Source organism: Perognathus longimembris, chromosome 6 (genome assembly GCF_023159225.1).
Source record: "Perognathus longimembris pacificus isolate PPM17 chromosome 6, ASM2315922v1, whole genome shotgun sequence".
NCBI lineage: Eukaryota > Metazoa > Chordata > Mammalia > Rodentia > Heteromyidae > Perognathus > Perognathus longimembris.
Window position 1 is genome coordinate 65,202,704 of NC_063166.1, and position 21,499 is coordinate 65,224,202.

Here is a 21,499-nt window from a genome sequence, read left to right on the forward strand (position 1 = left end):
AATATTTGGGGGCGGGGTACCCTAACCATCCTTACGAAGTACCACAGAAGCCAGGGAGATCACACATTCAGCATGGTCTGCATAGACAATCTCTGGGATGCCTGGCAGGTCCAAGCTGAGGAGAGCCTTCTCAGAAGGATATCTATCAGCAGAAAGGGGCCCATGGCTGGTGACACACAGTGAGGGGAGGAGGCAGGGGGATGCACAACAGACCAGAAGTGATCACCAGGCCCCCTGTAGGAAGCAAAGCTGACATCTCTGGAGCTGGCTGTGCCCTCTTGGTAGGATGGTATTGGCCTAGCTTTTCCTGGGGAGGGAGAGGAAGAGGTATGATGGCTGTGTGCAGGAGTGAACCTTGGCTTCCTGCTCCTCTTTCATCCTAGCAGAGTATACACCATCCCCTGAGAGCCCATCACACAGTAGGCTAATTCCAAGTTTAGGGTCTGGGGAGGGAGAGTTAGGAACCTGGGCAAAGGTTATCAAAATCCTGTCTTAAACATGAAATAGAAACCAAACAATCAAAATTAGCTTTGCCTGTATACCCATGTTTAATTGAGGTACTGTAGACAATAGCCAAACTGTGGAATCAGCCTAGAGGCCTATTAATGGATACGTGTCATATATACATGACAGAATAGAGCTTTACTCAACCATTAAGAATTAAATTTTGTCATTTCCTAGAAAATAGATAGAAACTAAGAGCAGTAAGTTCAATAAAATTATCCAATCCCAGAAAAGACAAAAATTACATGTTTTCTCTAATTTGTGAAGTTACAGGAAAACAAACAAAACCAAGAGGGAGACCACCAGGGAGGTGGAAATGAGAGCAACAAGACAAAGTAAAAACAATAGAGGGATATATATGGTCAAAGCACACAGGTATGGATAGATGTCATCAATAAACCTCCATCTACAAATGAGTGTGATAGCACTTCAATAGCCCCCTGGACTCAGTCCCAAGCGCAGCAAAACAAAACAAGACAAAGGGGCTGGGGATATGGCCTAGTGGCAAGAGAGCTTGCCTCCCATACATGAAGTCCTAGGTTCGATTCCCCAGCACCACATATACAGAAAACGGCCAGAAGGGGCGCTGTGGCTCAAGTGGCAGAGTGCTAGCCTTGAGCAAAAAGAAGCCAGGGACAGTGCTCAGGCCCTGAGTCCAAGGCCCAGGACTGGCAAAAAAAAATAAAAAATAAAATAAATAAATAAAAATAAAAAACAAAACAAGACAAAACAAAAACAAAATCCCATGAAGAGTTCCTTTCTATAGCCAGAACCACATGAGTCTGGTTAAAGTAGCCAATTCTCTGACATTTGTTGGTGCCATAAATGGTGTTGGTCTTAGCCTTGGTGGGACCTCCCAGGCCTCTCCATCCTAGCAAGAAGCCATTATCAGGGCTCCTGGCTGTCTGGGCTGTGGCCTGAGTCCCTGATTTCCAGCCTCAGCCAAGGCTTGCTTGTCCCTCTCAGTAGACTCTCACCCCTACCCCCAACTGACCACAGAGCCTTCCTGGAAGGCAAAGGCACAATTGCCCAACATGCTGGTAGACGCTGCTACTGTGCAGTAAGCCTCAGGACACTGGGAGGATGGGTTTGGCCCTACTCTTACAGATGAGAAAACAAGTTCAGGGTAAGGCTGCCCAGGCAGTAAGTGGTAGAGTACTTTGAGCCCAGGCCAAGTCTCCCTCCAAATCACTGCTCATACTTAACTTCCTAGAGACAAAGAGATAAGAAGAGCATGAGTGGAGCTAAACCTCATTTAATACATTTATAAATAGAATAACTCAGAAAAGGTATCTTCAAACAGGTTTGATGCCCAAGACACAAGGCAGGATGCAGTACCAACTAGACGGTGAGCAGCCTTCCAGCGAGTTCACTGGCCAGCTGAGCAGCTGTCTGGTCTGCCCAGGCAGGGGAACCAAATTATTCCCATTAAGCCATAAACAGCTTGGCACACAAAGCCAGAAAGAGCTGAGAAGCAGGCGACATGAGGATGGTGCCAGGGATAGCACAGGCTCCAGCCCATCTCCTGCCCAAACTCAACCTGCACACATGGAACATCTTAGCAAATAAACGATCGATCATCCTTACTCTCAAAGTGTGACCTACCTCCCTTAATACCAAAGTATCATTTCTTTAGGCAGGGATTATTTCAAAAATTGCCCCATCTCTGACCTCTGGTACTGTTTTACAAAATGTATGAAGTCTCTGGGAGTCACAACTAGTTTTGAAATGCAGTGTCCTCTTTCTGGCCTTCTGCTTATAGGTAGGCAGAGGTTCAAATCCAAGTTCCACTACTTACCAGCTACTTTAATGATTTGAGCCTCCTCTTTCTAGAAAATGCAGATAGTGCCCTTTGATACTGAGTAAATTGCGTATTTCAGAATCTGGCACAGAAGGGCAGTCAATCAGAGCTCACTCACTCTAATGTCAGTGGTCATTCCGGCTCTTAGGGTGTTACAGACTGGACTGTCTTCAATTTATGTAGGGTCAAGGTTTAATTCAAAAATCATCCTACATCTTCCACATGGTGGGGGCATAAAGGCAGGGTTGGTTGGTGGAGGGCAGCCTTCTCTATGTGTGACAAGGATGTAAATGTCTGCAATCCATTGCTTCAATGGCCTCAGGGCAGCCAGCAGAGGCAGAAGTATACTCAGAGCCTTCTGACTGCTCATACCTGAGGACAGATTTTTGAAGCCAACAGGAAGGAGCCCAGGATCTACAAGTCTGAAATGCAAGCTGGCAATCTACTATGTTGTTTGCTGTGGGACTATATAGAAGCGTTCCAGATACCCACAAGGGGGTGACCAGCACACCAGGCAACTGCTGGTACTTGCCTGAAGGTGGCTCACAGCCTAGTCTGCAAGCTTCAGAGTGGCACAGCAGTCCTGCCTGCTCATAAGACACACAGGAACAACAAGCACCTTGACACAGGTGTAGGCCCTAGCATATGTCCCTGTTCTACATGCACATGTATCTGTGAAAGAAAATTCTCTTCACTGATGAGGAATGCCAGTCATGAAGAGTGGTTAGCAGCTTGCAAAAGGCTGGCAAGTACATGAAGAGCCGAGTACATAGCTAGTAAATGGTTGCCTGGGGTTTGAACCTGAAGTCTGATTTCCTCCATTCTACTCTGCCTCTCATTGATTTTAATCAGAAAAGTCATTCGGTTGGCACATTCACGGACTAGGCACCCCACGAACACACTGTGTGGTATTACTAGGTGGGCAGCCAAAAATACATCCTTATCTAAACACTCCCCAATCCTCAGCAGTATGTAAAGCTTCCTCTGTCCATTTAGGAATTACCTGTTCACAGATGAGCAAACTGAGGCTGGGTTATTAAGTCAAAGCCTATCATGCTACAGAGTAAGCAGGCAGAGGAGGTATATGGAAGCAAGGTCATCTGTCAAGACAGATGACACTATCTCCTCCTAATAGGCTATATAGTTGTTTGTCACTAGTGTAATACACAAATACACCTAGCTGCTTGTACTCAGACACCACACACTGGCACACGGGGCTTCGGCTAGGGGCTGAGGCCAGGGAGCCCAGTTCTCTGAAGCTCCACTCTTCAGGCCAAGCTAGCTGCCATGGATCTTCCAGCAGGGCAAAGCCATGGATTACCATGCAAGAAGCAGCCCACAGCACAACCCATGGGTCTCCTGTGGTCAGAGTGAAAGAACAGAGACAATGCCTGGGAGATGCTGTCTTCAGGACAAGAGAAATAGTGTTAGGAAAAGAAGGGAAGGAGAAATCAGCAATTATAAACACTCACAGTAGAAAGTCCATAGCAGTTTACAACAATCTGAAAGACCTGACCAGGATGCCAGATCAAGGTAGCTAGATCACAGCTGACTGGGCCTTACAGGCAAGTCCTGGATGTAACGGGACGGTTATTAAGAATTGCAAAAAAGGGTTATCTGTCAAGGGCATTGGCAAAATTTATATCACAGCTCTCCCACTTACTAGCTCTGACCTTTCCAAGAATCCCTTGAGCGTCCATCTTCTCAACTTGTACAAAGAAATGCCTATTCTTCCAGGTATGAAGGCCACTGGCAGCATATATAACAGGTGCCATGTAGCAAGAAGGACTAAAGAGTGATGGCAGCTTTAAATCAAATTCATAAAGCATACTAGACCCAAAGACACCTCCCAGTAAGTCATTTACTTGGCTAAGGCATGAATTCCAACCCTCTCCAGATAACAGCCTTCCTTCTGCTTTGGGCCTCACTGCCTGCTGGTCTGGTTACTACCAGGGCTCTGGTCCCCAGAGCTGTCTCTCAGCCTTCCTGGCCCCTACCCATCTCTCTGGCCATGAAACAAGTACAGAGAAGTCACGTGATGGCAGAGGCTGTTCTCCAGTGAGCAGCCTCAGTAGTCATGTCCTATAACCCAATCACACCACCTCTTAAGACTAGAGCTCTCCTTAAGGACAGTGACCAAACAGCGATGGGTATTTAGGAGCTCAAATACCGAGGGATTGGTAGAAACTTGTGAGTACCTGTCAAAAATTAATTTGTGAAATTCTCAGAATCACTTACTCAACATGACAGCATTTTAATGTAAATATGCTATAAAGCTGTCTTGGGTTGAGTTCCCCCTTCATTGCTAAGTGCTCTGCTCGCATTCCATCCCCCCACCCCCCCACCCCCCGGAAGATCTCAGCAGCCACAGTTGTGGAGGGACACCCGGCCCCCTCAGAGGGCTGGGCTACTTCTCCAGGCTCTCAGCTGGAAGGGACGGCTGGGCCAGGGTCCAATCCTGAGGCTATGCTACACTCCGCCATGCCTCCCTCACACCTTCAGGGCTGGGTGGGAGCAATGAGGCATGGAGGACCACAGATTTTCTCTGACAGTAGACAGCCAATCTGTTACAGAACCACAAGGCACCTTGGCTTGATATCGGCTCTTTCCACTGTTTTTTCCCCTGCTTTTCAGGAGGCCTTCTCTCTCAAAAGAGAAGGTCCTACTGTGTGAAAATACATTCTGTTTATGTGGACAGGGCCCCTGGAATCCAGTTGTGGCTAATTGCAACTGGTTTAGCTTCAGACCATAGCTCTTGAGTCTAAGTCAGCCACAGCAGGAGGGTTAGGGTTCACATGAAGAGCAGTTAGGATGGGAAACTTGGCTTTGGCCTAAAATTTTGTGGACTCCTGAAATCTCTGTGGTCAGGGGTTTTCCTCTTACACCTGGCACTTCCAGATCCTGTTCACTTACTTGTGTGTCTAGTGGGAACTGGCCCTAGGAGTCTCTGAAAGGCAGACTGCCACCTGGGCTGCAGAGGCATGAACACAACCTCGGGCAAAGGCTCCCGGGGGGGGGGGGGGGGGGGGAGTAGAGCTGGAGACACAGTTAGCTCCAGGTCCCAGGGCTCCTTCCCTGCTCCTCTGTGGATATTTCATTTCCTCATGTGCCAGAGAAGAACTTCGGATAGCAGAGGGGTTCTTAAGTGGAGGCCCTACCTAACTCCAGGAACGTGGCTCCTGGGGTCACAGCTTCAGCAACCGCCCAAAAGGCTGTGAAATGTCACAACAGTAAGTCCCATGCATTTTCTGGACAAATATCCTAACATTCAGTCTGAAAAGGGTCTATAACACAAAGAAGACAAAGATCAAGAGAGCCTCTGCATGCTCTCAACCACAGAAGTGGCAAGAAGGGCTTCCCATGGCTCTTAAGTCCAGAACAACAGTGCAACCTACGTGACCACGGCAGGAGGAATCAGGTCAGTGAGTATTTAGGGCCAACTTAAGCTCAACATCCTAGAGTCTACTCTAACAAGGACAGTGAGGCCCCTCTCCCTGAAGGCTTCAAGCAGAGCCTCCCTAAGTAAAGGAGACCAACACTATCAAGAGGGATGGGCTCTGTGCTTCGCACTCAATCTGCACATCACTTACTACACCCAGGACACAGCCGACAGGCCCTAAGGACAGCAGGGTATGCCACAATAAAAGGGCTCAAGTGGAATGAAAGCAAAGACAGGATGCCACCCAAACAGATGTCAGCTTTCTCTCAAGGCAGAGCCCGAAGGTTTGGTCTGGGCAGTAAGTCCAAGCTCTCACACATGCAAGACCCGTTTCTGTTACAGCAGTGCTCCTGTTGTCTACACTGCTGACTTATTTTAAACCTCCCGATTCCTCACTGCATGCTGCCCCAAATCCTAGTACTAAAAAGCTTGCCACTGAAAATGAAAAGCCACTGGGCGGGACCCAAGATACTAGATTTGGAGGGCTCCGTGGTGGCCAGCAGTAAGCTGGGCTGTTGGCAGAGTCATCTTGTCTGAGTCTGCAATCTAGGATGCATCAAAACCTTTCTGGCCTTGAAAAGTCAGGAGTCTTTGGGGCCCTGGGGCTGGTGGCTTCCCTTAAGCACCTTAGCTAGTAAACAGGTCCTGGGTGGAATTCAAGACCAACTGAAGTGAACTTTTTGTCTCTAGAAACAGCTTTGGTAATTGGCAGTTAGCTATGTGGATACCCTAACGAATTCTCTTCCTCAACTTATTAAATGTTGGGTTGAAATAAAAGCTGTCAACTGCCTCAATTGGTCCCCACAGAGCCAGGTTCAGCTGAGCTCTCTGTGATTAGCAGAGAAAAGGCTCAGGGGAAAGGCTGGGATGGCCAAGTTCCCCGAAGGACCCTTTGCCAGGAGGAAGACGTCTAAATCCCAATTTCTAAAGAAGAGGTCACTCTTCCATATGGTGAAGGACAATTAGTGGTTACAGAGGGAAAGATTCAAGTGAGGTGGTGCCCAAGAGTGGCCTGGGCAAAAGGAAGACCATATGGCTTTCTTGTTACAGCAACCGGTCCAAAGCCCAGCAGGCCCAGGGAAATCACCCCGGCACTTGCTAAGGGGCTTGGAGCTCTCACAGGGGAAAAGAAGCTTCCACAAATTGTTAGGGAGACACAGAGAAGTGAAACACATGATTATACCCTATGAAGACTTGGAAAAAACAAAACAGTGGGATGAGGGTAATGCACTGTGCTACCCCATGAATTCCCATGAGTACATGGGACAGTGGTCCTCACAGGACAGTTAGCGCCTCACTGTACATCACACAGGAGATGGGATCCAGAGAAGGTAACTGACTTGGCCAAAGCCACATGGCCAGCAAAAAGCAGACTACAGTTTAAACCTAGGTTCAACAGTAAGTCCCAAAATGTCCTGAGACATCACTATGGAAGCACAGAACTTCTACTTGTCCTTTTCGTGTTGCCCTTGTCACACATTCTCATACCTTTTGGAAATGAGTACTGCCAGGTGTGATGCCTCAACCCCCTCTCCTGGGGGCTAACAGTTCTCCCCCTAACTATACTAACTCCCCATCCAAAAATACAGCCTGCACAGTAAGGCCCAGCCACCAGTGCCACCATGCCTGCAGGTTCCTTCTTCTTAGACCAAATGCAAGGCTCCTGACAAATCAGGCTTTCACTTTTCCAACCAGAGCCTGTGTGTGAGCCACCCTGGGCTGTGCTCTTCCTAGGAGTTCCCAGTGCTCCTTGCTTATGCCAGGGGACCTGCTCAGGAGGCCCTCCCCTGCTCTCCTTTCTTCAAGACCCACCTAGCTCCACACAGTGCTATTACTTACTCTGTTGGCCCAAAGATGGTACAGGCAGCCTCCCTCTAAACTTAACCAGGGGCCTTGGGGAGTTCTGTGCAGAAGAGCCTGGACTGGAGCTCTGGCCCCTGAGCTAGCACACACCAGTCACACAGCTAAGGGCAAATCACTTCCTTTCTCTGGAGCTGGGAGCAGTACCCAAGACACAAGTGAGGATTTAACAAGGTAAGAGTGGGGAGAAATATTAACAGATTGCTTGCAAGTTCATGTGAAGATAAAAAGTATGTTAAACCCCCACTCCCCCGACACACACACACAAAGATTCCAAGCCACCCCATGAGAAAGACTCTGGTTTGCTCCAGGCTTATTCCTATGCAAAAACAAATACACAGGGCAAAAACCTAGGGAGTGACCTTGAAGTCCTCTCTCCACAAGCTGGAGGGCTGGGGATTTAGCTCAGCAGAAGAGTGCCTGCCTGGCCAGTACAAGGCCCCAAGCTCGGTCCTCAGCACAAGGCCCCGAGTTTGGTCCTCAGCTCTGGAAAAAAAAGACTATGGTCACACCTCTGCTCTTGGTAGTACCCTCAGAAGTCTGAAAGGAGCTGAGTCCAGAGGTTTTTTCTATCTTTCTCCCTTCACTTCTTTCCTTAACCTCAAATAGAAAATATTTCCCAATTTGCAAATTTAAGTGACTTTCAAAATCAATTTTATAGCTGGCAAATGTCACAAGAGTGGGATTCAGGTGTTAGGAATCCATAAGGCTGTCCATATGTACGTGACAGGACCTCTTTCCCACAGGTTTTCAGCTTAAAAAACAACAACAAAAGAAAACACTATGTTCTCAAGTCACAATTATAGCAAAGAACATATGCAAATGAAGACTAGAGAGACCTAGACACATCAGTCACCTAATGAGAAGCTGATTACAGAGGGAAGCACAAAACCCAGAAAGATGCAGCCACCAAGAAAGTCAGGGGTGTAGCCCTGGGTCCCGTCCCATCCCTACATGAGTGAAACAAACCTGAGACCCATGAGGAGGAGTAAGAGAACAGCTTTAAGTTACGCCCAGGCCCTTACAGTCACCTCTTCCTCACCTCCAAGTGCTCACTTTGGTGGAACATATTAAAAATTAGAATGAGATAGGAGAAGACTAGCAAGCCCCTACACAAGGATGATACCAATCATGCCATCTCCAGGGCCATTTCCCTCAACTTGTGTAGCTATGGCTTCCATCCAGGGCTCCCAGCTTCCACCATGCTTGTCTCCATACACAATTCTACTGGCCACACAGCATATCCCCAATATGCACCCAATGGCTAAAGTCTTAAACTACTACCCCAGCATTCTGGGGCTCAGGAAGGATAATCACCAAGGTCAAGCCCAGCCTGGGTTAGAGAGAAACTGTCTGAAAATAACAACAACAACAAAATGCCAAAACCAACCATACAAACAAAAACAACAGAGGAGCTTAATGGTTTTTTTTGCCCAGCCCAGGGTCCTCCTTGCCTCTCACCTCTGAGCCCACCTCTCTTCTGCCAGCTCCTTCCCCACTGATGGAGAGAGGTTTTATTCAGCCTGTTTCAGTATTATCCCGGTAGAGAAACTGATATTCTTGGGAAGATCCCTTTTCTGCCATTTTCTCCATCCATATCCAACTAGAATTGCATCTGCAGTGGAGGCCATGTCTGTTTTTCCCCACAAGATCTACCATAGTGCTTAGGACACAATAAAATGTCATGGGCCCCCTCTGGGGTCTTTCTTCATGGGAAAGCCCAGGAACCTGCACATGTTCCCAGATGCAAATTCTAGATCCACTAATTTTTTTTTTTTTTTGGCCAGTCCTGGGCCTTGGACTCAGGGCCTGAGCACTGTCCCTGGCTTCTTCCCGCTCAAGGCTAGCACTCTGCCACTTGAGCCACAGCGCCGCTTCTGGCCGTTTTCTGCATATGTGGTGCTGGGGAATCGAACCCAGGGCCTCGTGTATCCGAGGCAGGCACTCTTGCCACTAGGCTATATCCCCAGCCCCCTAGATCCACTAATTTGGCCAAAAACTGGCACAAAAGGGCTACAGGCCTCAATACTTGTAATGTGCCCATGTCCAGCCTGGCAACCCCGTTTCATCCTCGTGGCAACCTCACAGTAAGTGCTCCTACCACCCAGAGATGCCAGGCAGAAGAGGACTGAGGTCAGAACTATGGTCGCCTGGCACAGCAGGTGCTCAGCATGTACCTATGGGATGAACAGATGTAACTTCCTAGTCAAAACTCACTCAGAGCCATGTTGAGGAGACAACAGTGTTTCACATTCCACATGTCCCTCTGTACCTCCTTTCCCCTTTCTCTTGAGGTGATCTCCCCCTCAACCCACAGGTCTGCAGGGATCCTATTACCACCCTGCAGGCACTCACCTGGGTCACCCCAAGACATTCATCATTAGCACGGCTTGCTAGTCTACTTCCCTAGGGCCAGGGAAGCCCAAGAAGTAAATCATTTCCTTCTCCTCTTCCTAGAAGCAGGAGGCCAAAAGGCTTCACCTCATTCTAAAGAGGAATGTGAAGGGATGAAGTTGCAGTACTAGATATGCACAGAAACACGGTAAGAATTACAGAAGTCATGACTGGAACTTAGCAGTCCCCTCCCCCAATCTGTGGGCAGGGATTCCAGCATTCTCAGTATAGAGGGGGTAGAAGGTGAGAAAACAATGGGGGCATGCTTAAGATGGCAGAGTGTGCCTTCATCTAGGAGGGCACTTCTGTACAGTGGACCTCAGCACCATTGGAAGGCTGCACAGTGGCCCTCCCCAGCTTCCCACAATGGGCTTGTGGGGCAGTCACACAGGCCTTTTAGTTAAGTCCCCAATGGTGCTGAAGAACCACTGGTACAAAGCCTTCTGATGTCCACATACGCTGAGGAGTGGGACCCTTGTTAGGAGGTCCCAGGGCAGTTTACATGGTCACAATGTTTTGATGGTACCTTTTTTTTTTTTATGGTGCCATACTGGGGCTTGAAGTCAGCCTTGGTGCTATCCCTTAGCTTTTTTGCTCAAGGCTGGCACTCTACCACTTGAGCCACAGCTCAACTTCCACTTTTTTTTGCTAGTTATTGGTGATCAGTATCTCACAGACTTTTCTGCCTAAGCTGGCTTTGAACCACCACCCTAAGATCTGTGTCCTGGGGGCTGGGGATATGGCCTAGTGGCAAGAGTGCTTGCCTCATATACATGAGGCCCTGGGTTCAATTCCCCAGCACCACGTATACAGAAAACGGCCAGAGGTGGCGCTGTGGCTCAAGTGGCAGAGTGCTAGCCTTGAGCAAAAAGAAGCCAGGGACAGTGTTCAGGCCCTGAGTCCAAGCCCCAGGACTGGCAAAAAAAAAAAAAAAAAAGATCTGTCCTGAGTAGCTAGGATTATAGGCATTGCCCACTGGCACCAGCTTTCTTGGTCTGATACTATCTTAAGATAATGGGTTAGACCTGTGGCCCATTACTTAGTAGGGAACTCTTCACTCGTGTTGTGTTGATGGTAGCTTTCAGCAACCACCCTAACAGAAGCACTCCTTCCATCATAGCTACTCTGAATCAGGGTCAAGGCAAGGTCCCCAGAGCCTCTCATCTAGTCTGCCCTCAGCATCAACCCAAGCTTCCAGGGACAGGTGGGCAACCAGAGTTCCAGCAACAGGCTGATGGCACCAATGAAAATGAGCTCGGCTACCAAGATCATACCAGGGTGCCCAGGCCCTCAGATGCCCCACGCTGGGGAGGCAAGAGGACTTCTGAACTGTGTCAGCAGTGACATCTGGATTTCAGTAAAGCCACTTGGCCTGAACCCCAGAACAAGTTTATTAAAGGTAAAGGTCACCCTGCTATCTGTGTGGGGTGTGGTACATTCACACTCATTTCTGCTGCACCACGCAAACCCAGGGCTCCTTTCAAACATCTGCCAGATCCAAGCATGCAATCTGGTTACTAACAACAACCAAGCCTTACGTGTGATTTCCAGTTCTCTGTCTGTCTGGTACAAGGGGCTGGGCCATGTTGGTAATACCTGTGTACTGCCAAGATCCACAAGTACCACAACCATCCCAGGCCTTCCACTTGCCCTGTGGACCTCAGCTTTCTAAAAGGGCATGTCTTAGGCATGTCTCAAAAGAGCAGAAAGGGAAAAACAAAGGGTGTCACCAGGTTGTTACCTTTCCCCTCAGATGGGAGATATACAATAAGTATGCTAGCTTACACGGTCTTAGTAAATTTCCCACTGGAAGCATGATCAATACTGAAACCCAACATATTACACCAAAGCCAGCCTGCTTGCCAGTGCTGCTGCAGTGCTGTGTCTCGCCATCAGAAAAACAGCCACTGTTCTAAAGACTCCTTCCCCAGCCCCACACTGCCACACTGAGGACCTTTCCGCAGCATTTCCATCTTCCTCTGTATGCCTTATGGGTGCTTGGGTGGCTTTGCCCACTCCTCTCAAGGCCCAAGACAGCACTTTCTTTAACGAAGAAACAAAATTCAGATTTTTTTTTCTGGCCTATGTATGATGCAGGCTGAGTTATAGCTTTCCCTTGGTGCCTCTTACTGAAAGTGAAATTCCTTTAGAGTTGGAAAATTCATTGCAGTGTTTTTAGGTATTGATTTATTTTCAACTTGGTCGGCAGTTTTAAGACCTTCCATGTCAGAGTTCTAGAAGTGCTGGAGGAGATCTGCATTTCTTCTGATTCTCTAATACTACGGAGGACCCACTGGTGGAAACGGGGAAGGGCTGGGAGTTGTCTGCTCTGCCCTAGTTTATCAAGACAAACCTTAGGTTCTTTCCAGAGGCCTGGACCCACTTAAGACACTTGGGAATTTTACTACCAGAACAGCCCCTTCCCTAACAAAGCCTGAGTACACACCCAGAGATGTGAACACCTCCTACCTCATTTGGTGGTTACAAAGGATCCCAAACTTCAACAAGCAACCCTAAGTGGCCCTGCCTGCAATCCTAGTTATTCGAGAGGATGAGACGGGGAGGATCACGGTTCAGAGCCAGCCTAGGTAGGAAAGTATGCGAGAGTCTACCTCAACCAGCAAAAAGGCCAAACTGGAGCCATGGCTCAAGCAGTAGAGTGCCATATATGAGCAAGAAAGCCAATGAAGAGTGCTAGGCCCTGAGTTCAAGTCCCAATACATGCTTAAGAAAAAAAAAGACAGCCTTAAATACCATCTCCACTTAGCCTTCCTTTGGCTCTCCATCTCCCTACAACTAGACTAAAAAAAAAACAAACCAAAGTTCCGATGGGACAACATGGAGTCCAAATGACCCCTTGGCAAGTGCCTGCCAGATGCAAGGAAGACTATTATTCACTAAACCTTATTGGCCCCAGAATTTTCCAACACAGAGCTATAGGCAACCACACCAATCAGAGCAAGTAAGGGCAGAAGTAGGTGGAAGAATATTGGTAAGAAACCCAGCAAAGCCTGCATTTTGCTTTGGGTCTTCATCAAACAGAATATCCAGACCAAATCGCTGGGAATGAGCTTCTGCCCAGGGTACCAGGGCCCAGAAATAGGATGCTGTCTGTTCCTATCAGAACTCTCTCCCTATCACTGCCAGCGAATTTTCCTGGGCGTGCTCTGTCTCTCCCACTTTCCAACCTTTCGGCCTACTATGTGACATCAGCGTCCTTTGCTGCCAGACCCTTGGTTATGTAAACACCCTACCAACTTACCAACCGCAGCCTTGCTGGCCTGCCTGCCTGTGTTTGGGGCTGTGTCAGTGACCTCACCTGAGGAGCAGCTGGTGGCTGTTACAACGTGCCCAGCCAAGATCAGATGCCACACTGCTGAGGGCCCCATGGCAGCCCTGTATACTGAGACCCCCGAGGAACATCAGTGTAGTCCTTTTTGGAGAGGAGCTTGCCCTTCAGCTCCAAGTATAAACCTACCAAAAGTTGTAGGAGGCAGAAGCGAACAGTGGTCTCTTCTCCCATATATACCTGTCAAGTCATGACTCCCACAATCTTAGGAAAGTGAAAAGCTTCCTCCTCTGCTATGAGGGCCAGCAAGAGAAAGGTTAGGTCATGCGTGTAATTACAGTATGGATGGAACTTACTCAGGACAAAGGTGAAAAACAGCAGGGCCTTTGTGTGTAGCAAGCCAGGAGCCTCTCTAGGGCTCTAGGAGCTCCCTAGAGACTCTCTAGGGAGCTTCTCTATGTATCTCTAGGGTCAGAGGCAAGCAATGGAGTAGGAAGGCACCTATCGCCTTCAGGCAGCTTTGATCACAGGATGATCAGCAGAGCCCCTCAGATTTGCCCCAAAGGATGAAAAGATGCTGCCTTGGTTGGGGCAGCCAAGGATGCCAGGTGCAAATAGCACCTGGGCTTTGCAGCCCTCCACAGCCCCAGGGCAGACTTGTCCTTTCCCAGATGCTCAAATCTCCTGCAACATTTCAGGGACAGATGATCCCTGGAGGCCAGAAGCCCATTACATAACCGACAGCTTCCTCTGGCTGAAGTAGCAGGGACAATTGAGAGATGGCAACAGCGGGGCACCAGGGAACAGCCAGAGCCTCCTGGCTGGGGAAGAACTCCAAAACAGCAGTAGACACGAGACCTTAAGGGACATGGGTCACTGTATAGTGGTATTTGCTTAGGAGCTACTGGGTCTTTCCAGTTGAAGGCTACCTTCATTTTCCTGGAGCCAAGAGAAAACTAAACACTGAATCTTCCCCCACAGTCCCTCTTTTCTGGCACAGCCTGTGAAATACTACTAGTTAGACAGGGTAAGGCAAGGCCACAGAGACAGAAACTGTCCAGACAAGACACACAAAAGAGAAGTAAAGGCTCAGTTGTTTCAGATATGCCTGCATGCCAGTGTCTCACATTTGTCAGTTCTAGCTACTTAGGAGGCTGAGATCTGAGGATCAAAGTTAGAAGATAGCTAGGACAGAAATGTCCAAAAGACTACTTCTAATTAACCAGCATAATGCCAGACTGGATGTGTGGCTCAAGTAGCAGGGCACCAGTCATGACTTAAAAAAACAAAAAGCCAAGCAAGCATGTGCGGTTGAAAGTTCAAGTCCCCATAGCAGCAAAAACATAAAACAAACAAAAATCAGTGTTTACATAAGCCGCCCCCCACCCCCAGCATGACCTACTTTAAATTATTCCCTCCTCCTACTCTCCAGCCCAGTAATTCAAGGCTCTACCAGAGATTAAGCTGAGATCAGTTTTGGGGGCACAGAATCCTCCCTACCCTTGGCTCCTTGGCCGCTTGTCTACCTGTAAAGCTTGTTTATGTTTTCTTTGGGGCAACCTGTTTACTCTGTATATTCCACCAGTATACTCTGATTTTGCCAGAGTAGAAGAAACCACCTCCTATGAGAAGCCTACTATGTTTCTCAAGTCCCTGTCACTCATCAGATGGCCCAGAGCTAGGTGGACAGGAAATTTAACCTAGTTGAGGCTCAGTTGTTTGTTGAGTTCCATTATATAGATTATCTGAAATTCACAAATGACTTATAGATGACTCAAAGCCATGAGAGTTCAAACCTACAGTGTACTCCTTATGAACGCTAACCTATCAAGAGAAATCAGGCCTAGTTTCTTTTTGTGATATTAGGCCACTACCAAGATCTCAGACAGAACCATGACTTTCTATGACCCCTTAGGTCACATCAACATCTGATTTCCTTTGGAGGCCTTGGCTGTCCACTCCAAATGCATGTCATTCAAGGGCTTGGCTCCAAAAGGCCCTAGCAACCAAGGTTTGTGTACTGGGTGGCAGACTTGGCCATGAATATGCAGTTCTTCATCTCCCAACACCCTGCCTCCCTGGTAACGTGAGGGCGGTGGCACCTGGCACATCAGTTTGACTGGCTTCCTGTGTGGGGTAAGGCTGTGACTGGCTAGTAGGACCCATTAGAAAGGATTAAATGTCTCCCCAAAGTGACAAACGAGGGAGAGATGGGGATTGATGGTTAAAAGGAGAAACTTTTTCTGGAAGAAGCAATTTAGACAAATGGCCTTGAAAACAGCTTTGTTTTAAAAGAAAAGCTTTTTGGAAATCCTCTGAAGCCAGGCTAGAGAAGGTCACCATCTTCAGAGGGGAATAAGGCCTCCCACTCAGGCCACACCGTGCCACATAGCACTTCACTGCAGTCTCTACCACCTGTGATTCCCCCCCCCCCCTTCACAAGACAAATATGACTGAGGCCAGCCACACTACAGGTAATAAGCCTAGGGCTGGAAGTAAATAACCTGTTGGTGGTCACTCAGCCAGTAAGCCACAGAAATGCGACTCAGTCTCTGTACTGTCACCAGTCGGCAATCTTCCCAGAGGACTCAACTTCCAACCCCAAGTGTGTTTCCTTTCATTCTGGGGGATGGAAAGCTTGGCCTAAATGATACTCTGAAATTTACTATCTTAAATGACAAAGGGAATTCTTGTCAGTACTGTGGTTGGGTGTGCTCATTTACTATGTGCTGCTAGCTTGGGCCAGGACAAGGCTACCTGGAAGGCTGCTGGGTGGGGATCTAGGTTGTATAAGTTCTATCCCTTCCTGGGGCCCTCACGTAACCTCCTTCTCTAGGTTTGAGCCCCCACCTACATTTTGGTTTCTCTTTTTTTTTTTTGGCCAGTCCTGGGCCTTGGACTCAGGGCCTGAGCACGGTCCCTGGCTTCTTCCCGCTCAAGGCTAGCACTCTGCCACTTGAGCCACAGCGCCGCTTCTGGCCGTTTTCTGTATATGTGGTGCTGGGGAATCGAACCTAGGGCCTCGTGTATCCGAGGCAGGCACTCTTGCCACTAGGCTATATCCCCAGCCCCATTTTGGTTTCTCTTTAATGGCAAAATTCCTCAGGAAGAGCCCTATGTGTAAATGGCTCTCAATGTACAGTCTGGGAAGATAAATGTTCATAATGATAATAGTACATGATTGGCCTTTTTCACTTGTCTCCCTTCGTGTACAATGGTGTTTTCCAGGTTACCTTGTGAATGATGTGGCACTAGATAGTAATGCACAGCTGATAAGAAGCCAGCTGACTACTAGGATAGACATTAAACCAAAAAAAAAAAAGTGCATAAGGAAAACAAAGCTTGCTAAATGAGACATGTTATGTATGTGTATCTATAGCTATGGGTATTTACATAGTAGTGGTGCTAGGGTTTCAAGTCAGGGCCCTTGTGCTTGCTAAGAGGATCCTTCTGAGTAGATGAGATTACAGGCATCAGCCACTGCATCCAAACTAAATATAGTAGCTATAATAACATGTAATTAGTACATTCTTCAGTTGTTGGAAACATTAAACCACTTAATTTTTAATATTTGCAAATATTTCCATTTACTACAAAACAAAAGATCTCTGAAGTCTTCCACTTCAACAGCGCAAGAGGGCTTTCATACTCAAATCTTTTGAAAAACCAATAGGTCTATTCTCTGGTAGTCTTTAACCCTCTCCTCCTCATTCCTTCTCAAATCCACTAGAGTTAGTGATTCTCCATTACTCCATTGCTTGAGTATTAAGGACTCCCCCATTTGATAAATCCAGTGAATATCTGCAGCCCAGGGCTGTCCTTTCATCTTGTCTTTTGGCAATCTCTAGGTCTGTATGTCTAGACTATACAGAAACTCCAGACTCTGCCAGCTACTCATGCTTCTCTACACACTTGTACTCAGAAGATTCTCTACAGGGGTGCTAATGTTTCTCAAAGCGCGCCCACTCCTCCCAATGTCCTCCCCCAATTCTCTTGATTACTGCTCTATCCTTCCAACTAACTTTGGAGTCATCTTTAATTCCTTCTCTTACATCTCATATCCAACCCACCAGAAATCCTGGGGCTCCCACCCGAGAATGCACCCATAGTCTGGAAGTTACTTCCTTGCTCCACTATTTCAAGCCAATATCATCATCTTACCCCTTCACTTGCTCCCTTTTGGCTTACTCTGAGCACTGTGGACACATTGATCCTTTCAAAGGGTCAGATATCACACAATTCAAAACACACCAGTTGCTTTCCATTTCACCCAAAATTAAAAGCCAAAATCTTTGCAATGGCTTATAAGACTTACTCTACCAAAGAACCTTCCCACTGACCTCCCAATATTCACATCTCTTCTGCTGCTCTATCCATCCCACCCTCACTCAGCATTTAGTCCTTTCCAGAACATGCCCTGTGAACTGTGTTCTGAATACAATGTAAGCTCCACCTTGCAAAAAAGTTTTTTGTTCACTAATGTGTGAATAATCTGTGCTTATAATGGTGCCTGGTAAGTAGTCTCCCAATAAACATGCTGAATGAATATGTGAATGAATATTAACTTCTTGCCATCTTATAAACTTTGGCAGGGGAAAGAGGGCCTAGACTCAATGTTCTTACCAACTCAACACTGATCCTCTAATGGACTAGCTCTAGCTATTCTGAAAATAAAATTGAAGTTTCTAGTATAAGGTTGAGTTTCAGTCACATAGACCTAGGCCCAGGTATACAAGTAGGTGTCCACCTAGGACAACAACAACAAACTAGTACCATCAGCACAGTACTAGCTGGCAGAACCACAAAACAAAAAGACATCCTGGGACACTTACTATGAACAAAAGGCTAACCTTACTTCCCCTTTTCGGTGGCACCTATTTCTCCTAGATGAGGAATCACTCCAAGTTACCTAAAACTATGTCCAGTAAAGCAGCACAAATCTTAAGTGTGGATGTATAAATTGGAGCCCTGATCCTAATTAGTTGTGACAACTCCATAATCATAACCCAAATTCAGGTCCCTCTTCCAACGACAACTTTCCTCCTACACTGGGACAAACTTGAATTCTGGAAATCTTGTAAAAGCAGAAAGACTGAGATGGAAATAGAAAGTGACAGCATGAAATACAATTAGAACACTAGCTAGCCAACCCTTCACCCTCAAGTCGGCTTTGGGGAATGCCATTCTCTTTCTCAATGGGCAGTGGACAAATCGGTCTGGTACCTGGAGGGAGGTTCTCATGAACGGTTAAGGAATGGCAGAATTAATGCTAGTGACACACCCAGAAATACAGATGCTGAAAACAATGAAGATGTAACTTGTTCAACTTGATATGAACCAACTCCGCCCAGAAATCTGAGGGTGACAGGGGAAAGGGTGAAGGGGAAAGAAGTAACTCAGGTGTCAGAGGCTCTGTGCCTGATGGTTTCTTCCTACAACTGTTGAGACCAGCACTTCGACCTTACCTCAAGGCTTCAGCTGAATCTAAGAGTTTACTTTACCTTGCCATACTGGCATTAAAAAAAAAAAAAAAGCAAGTAGGAGGTTAAGATGTAGCTGCCCTTAATTTAATTGGATAAGTCACTTTTAGTACATGTAAAAATATGGGTATCAACGTCTGATCTATTGTGTGGTCCACACTTTAGATTCCTGTCTAGTCACCTTGTTAAAGGCATACACCTCTGGATTTTCTACCAAACCTCTGTCCACACTGCTCTCTCTGTCCTGGTACTCAATCTCATCACTAACCCAAATGTCCAGCCTAACCAATGTGTCAAGCTCCCCCAGCACCAGCTCCTTTGTAGATACTGGTATCCGCCCCACTTCCCTTAACTCCCTACTCAGGCCTGGGGTACCATCCTGAGAGGAAAACTTCCTTCAGTGTTTGTGCTTTTTCATGACTGGTGAACATTGAGAATGCTTTTCTCACTAATTAGGCTACAGAATTCACAATGACAAGGAAAAGGTTGATCTGGCTTCTCAGGTTACCCCAAAGCCGAGCAGCACACTTGACAAAAAGCCACAATAACTTTTAAACAGCAAGGTTCCTATATAAGATTATCATTAATATATTTTTTGTAGTCTCTACAATGTAGAGACGGCTTATAGTTCAGAGTGGGATGCCATTCCATCACCGAAAGCCATCCTTTCCAAGCATGATGGGTGCTCAAATCTGTGTGGAGTAAAAAGAGAAAACACTCTCCCTAGTTATAAAAAGATCTAAACCATGTAACATGTTGATGATTAGCGATACTGTTTCCTCTCTGAAAAGCTGTACCTCTTCCGCACATTTCCTACAGCAAGGACTTCTTACCTGATAGAGAGAAAAGGCATTTTCTAGGAATGTAGGAGGTTGAGCCAAAACAAACTCCTCTCAAAAACTAGACTTCCCAACTTGTACTCAAATAATCTTACCTAACCTATCTCTTCAGCAAGATTTGGGTAGAGGCTGTGGTGGTGTATGGGTATGGGGGAGGAAGGATCTTTAATTAAAAAAAAAAAAAATCCACCTTCTCATTATCACTGCCCTTTTCCCTGATTCCACAGCATACGCCGGAGGGAGGAGGACAGAGCACCCAGCACCCAGTTTAACGAGTGTGCATGCAGAACAAAAAGAGAGCACTCACCTACTTTAAAAAACACCTAAGATGGTCAGGCCTGAATTTAAGCAGCACATGTGACCTGGTCCATTCTGGTTTCAAGTTCAAAGGCATCAGGCCGGTCCTGTGGGTTAGCAGCCAACATATCTTTCAAGAGCTGCTTGATCCCCTCAGACATGGAAGTCCTACGTTTCTGGGGAATATGCAACTCCATCTTTGGGTTTTCTAGCAGCGCTTCACCAACAGGGACGATCTCAGTCCCCTGTTTAATGTAGGTCCCCAGGAGCTCCTTCTTGGTCTCAGAGTCAATGAAAGTGATTCTTTCTATCATTGCCCAGATGATAATGCCCAGAGCAAAGATGTCCGCCTTGGCTGTGTAGTGTCCTTCCCAGACTTCAGGAGCCATGTAGAAGTCTGAGCCGCAGGCTGAGGACAGCCAGTATTTGTTCACATTCACATTTTTGTTGTCTTGATTGCCCTCTTTGCCTCGAGGTGCCAACCCAGCACAGACCTTACTCAGTCCAAAGTCTGCCACCTTGAGGATGGGGGTGCCAGACCGCTCAGTGATGAGGATGTTGTCTGGCTTTAGGTCCCTGTGCACGATGTGGTTTTTGTGCAGGAAGGCAATGGCACTCGTGAGCTGTAGCATGAAACTTTTGTTGGTGGCTGGGTCTGGCCTCCGGGACAGGACATACTGATTGAGGTCTCCACCTTCACAGAACTCCATGACAAACCAGAGATAGCAGGGCTCCTCAGCATAGCCCAGGATCCTTTCTCCTAAGTCAAAGGAGGACAGGAAAGAGCTTCAGTGACATGGATATATTCAAATTACTTTCTAACCAAAGGGATAAGCTACATTAAAGAATGACAGTGGTGACAAACAACTGCTTCAAGAGGACCTGCCCAAATAGCACTATGCCAACTCTACACATGCAAGCCTATTTCGACCCACATAGGACAGGCCAAGGACATGCCATGGGGTGACAGCACCACGGATGAGTGGAACATCTGGTACTTAAAACGAATGGGCCTGAGTAGAAACTCATTATTTCACAGGCCCATTTTTGTTTCTTTAATATCTTGGATGCAGGACATTATTCCACCCAAACTCCTAGAATGGTATGCTGGGAAAAGAAGAGAGGTCCAAGTGTGTGCTTCTACTATCACTGTTGCTCCATGCCAGGCAAATGACCTTCCCTCTCTTCTTTCCTACTTATAGAAGGATTTTTATTAACACATGCAGAATGGCATTGTAAGTTTGTTGTATCCTAATACACCACCAGCTCTATATAAAGTTTAGTTCTGCAGGCAAAATTAGTTTTTGCAGGTAGCAATCACCACGAGCAGCAAGGTCAACTCCTACCACAAAGAAGGGCAAGGCTCACCAAATGCAAACAAGTCAGAAGGGGCAAGACCCAAGATATCCTTAATGGATACAGGTTAGCAGAGGAATGCAAAACAGCAACTCTGGGATAAGATGGAGCAAAAAATAACAGACCACATGGACAAATAAGCAAGCAAGGTGTAGAGTGAAGGGAACAGTGGAATCTGAAGTAGAGGCATACCTATGCAGATTTTCTTTAATTGGGCTTGAAAGTAGAAAGATAGTGACT

At 47.0% G+C, this 21,499-nt stretch overlaps 1 protein-coding gene across 6 annotated transcripts in view; it reads right to left on the reverse strand.

The window, feature by feature from the left end:
* Stk35 (serine/threonine kinase 35) overlaps positions 1–21,499 on the reverse strand; it is a 41,255-nt gene that overhangs the window by 6,247 nt on the left and 13,509 nt on the right. For 4 of the 6 annotated variants that reach the window (XR_007211309.1, XR_007211308.1, XM_048348926.1 and 1 more), the window contains exon 3: positions 19,914–20,663. The exons of 1 other annotated variant lie outside the window; for it this stretch is intronic. Coding sequence is in view for 3 of the 5 variants with exons in the window: in XM_048348926.1 (XP_048204883.1) it covers positions 19,951–20,663 (713 nt within the window). In the remaining 2 variants the exon portion in view is untranslated. The remainder of the gene's footprint in view (positions 1–19,913; positions 20,664–21,499) is intronic. One more of the 6 variants, XM_048348924.1, reaches the window with a different exon arrangement.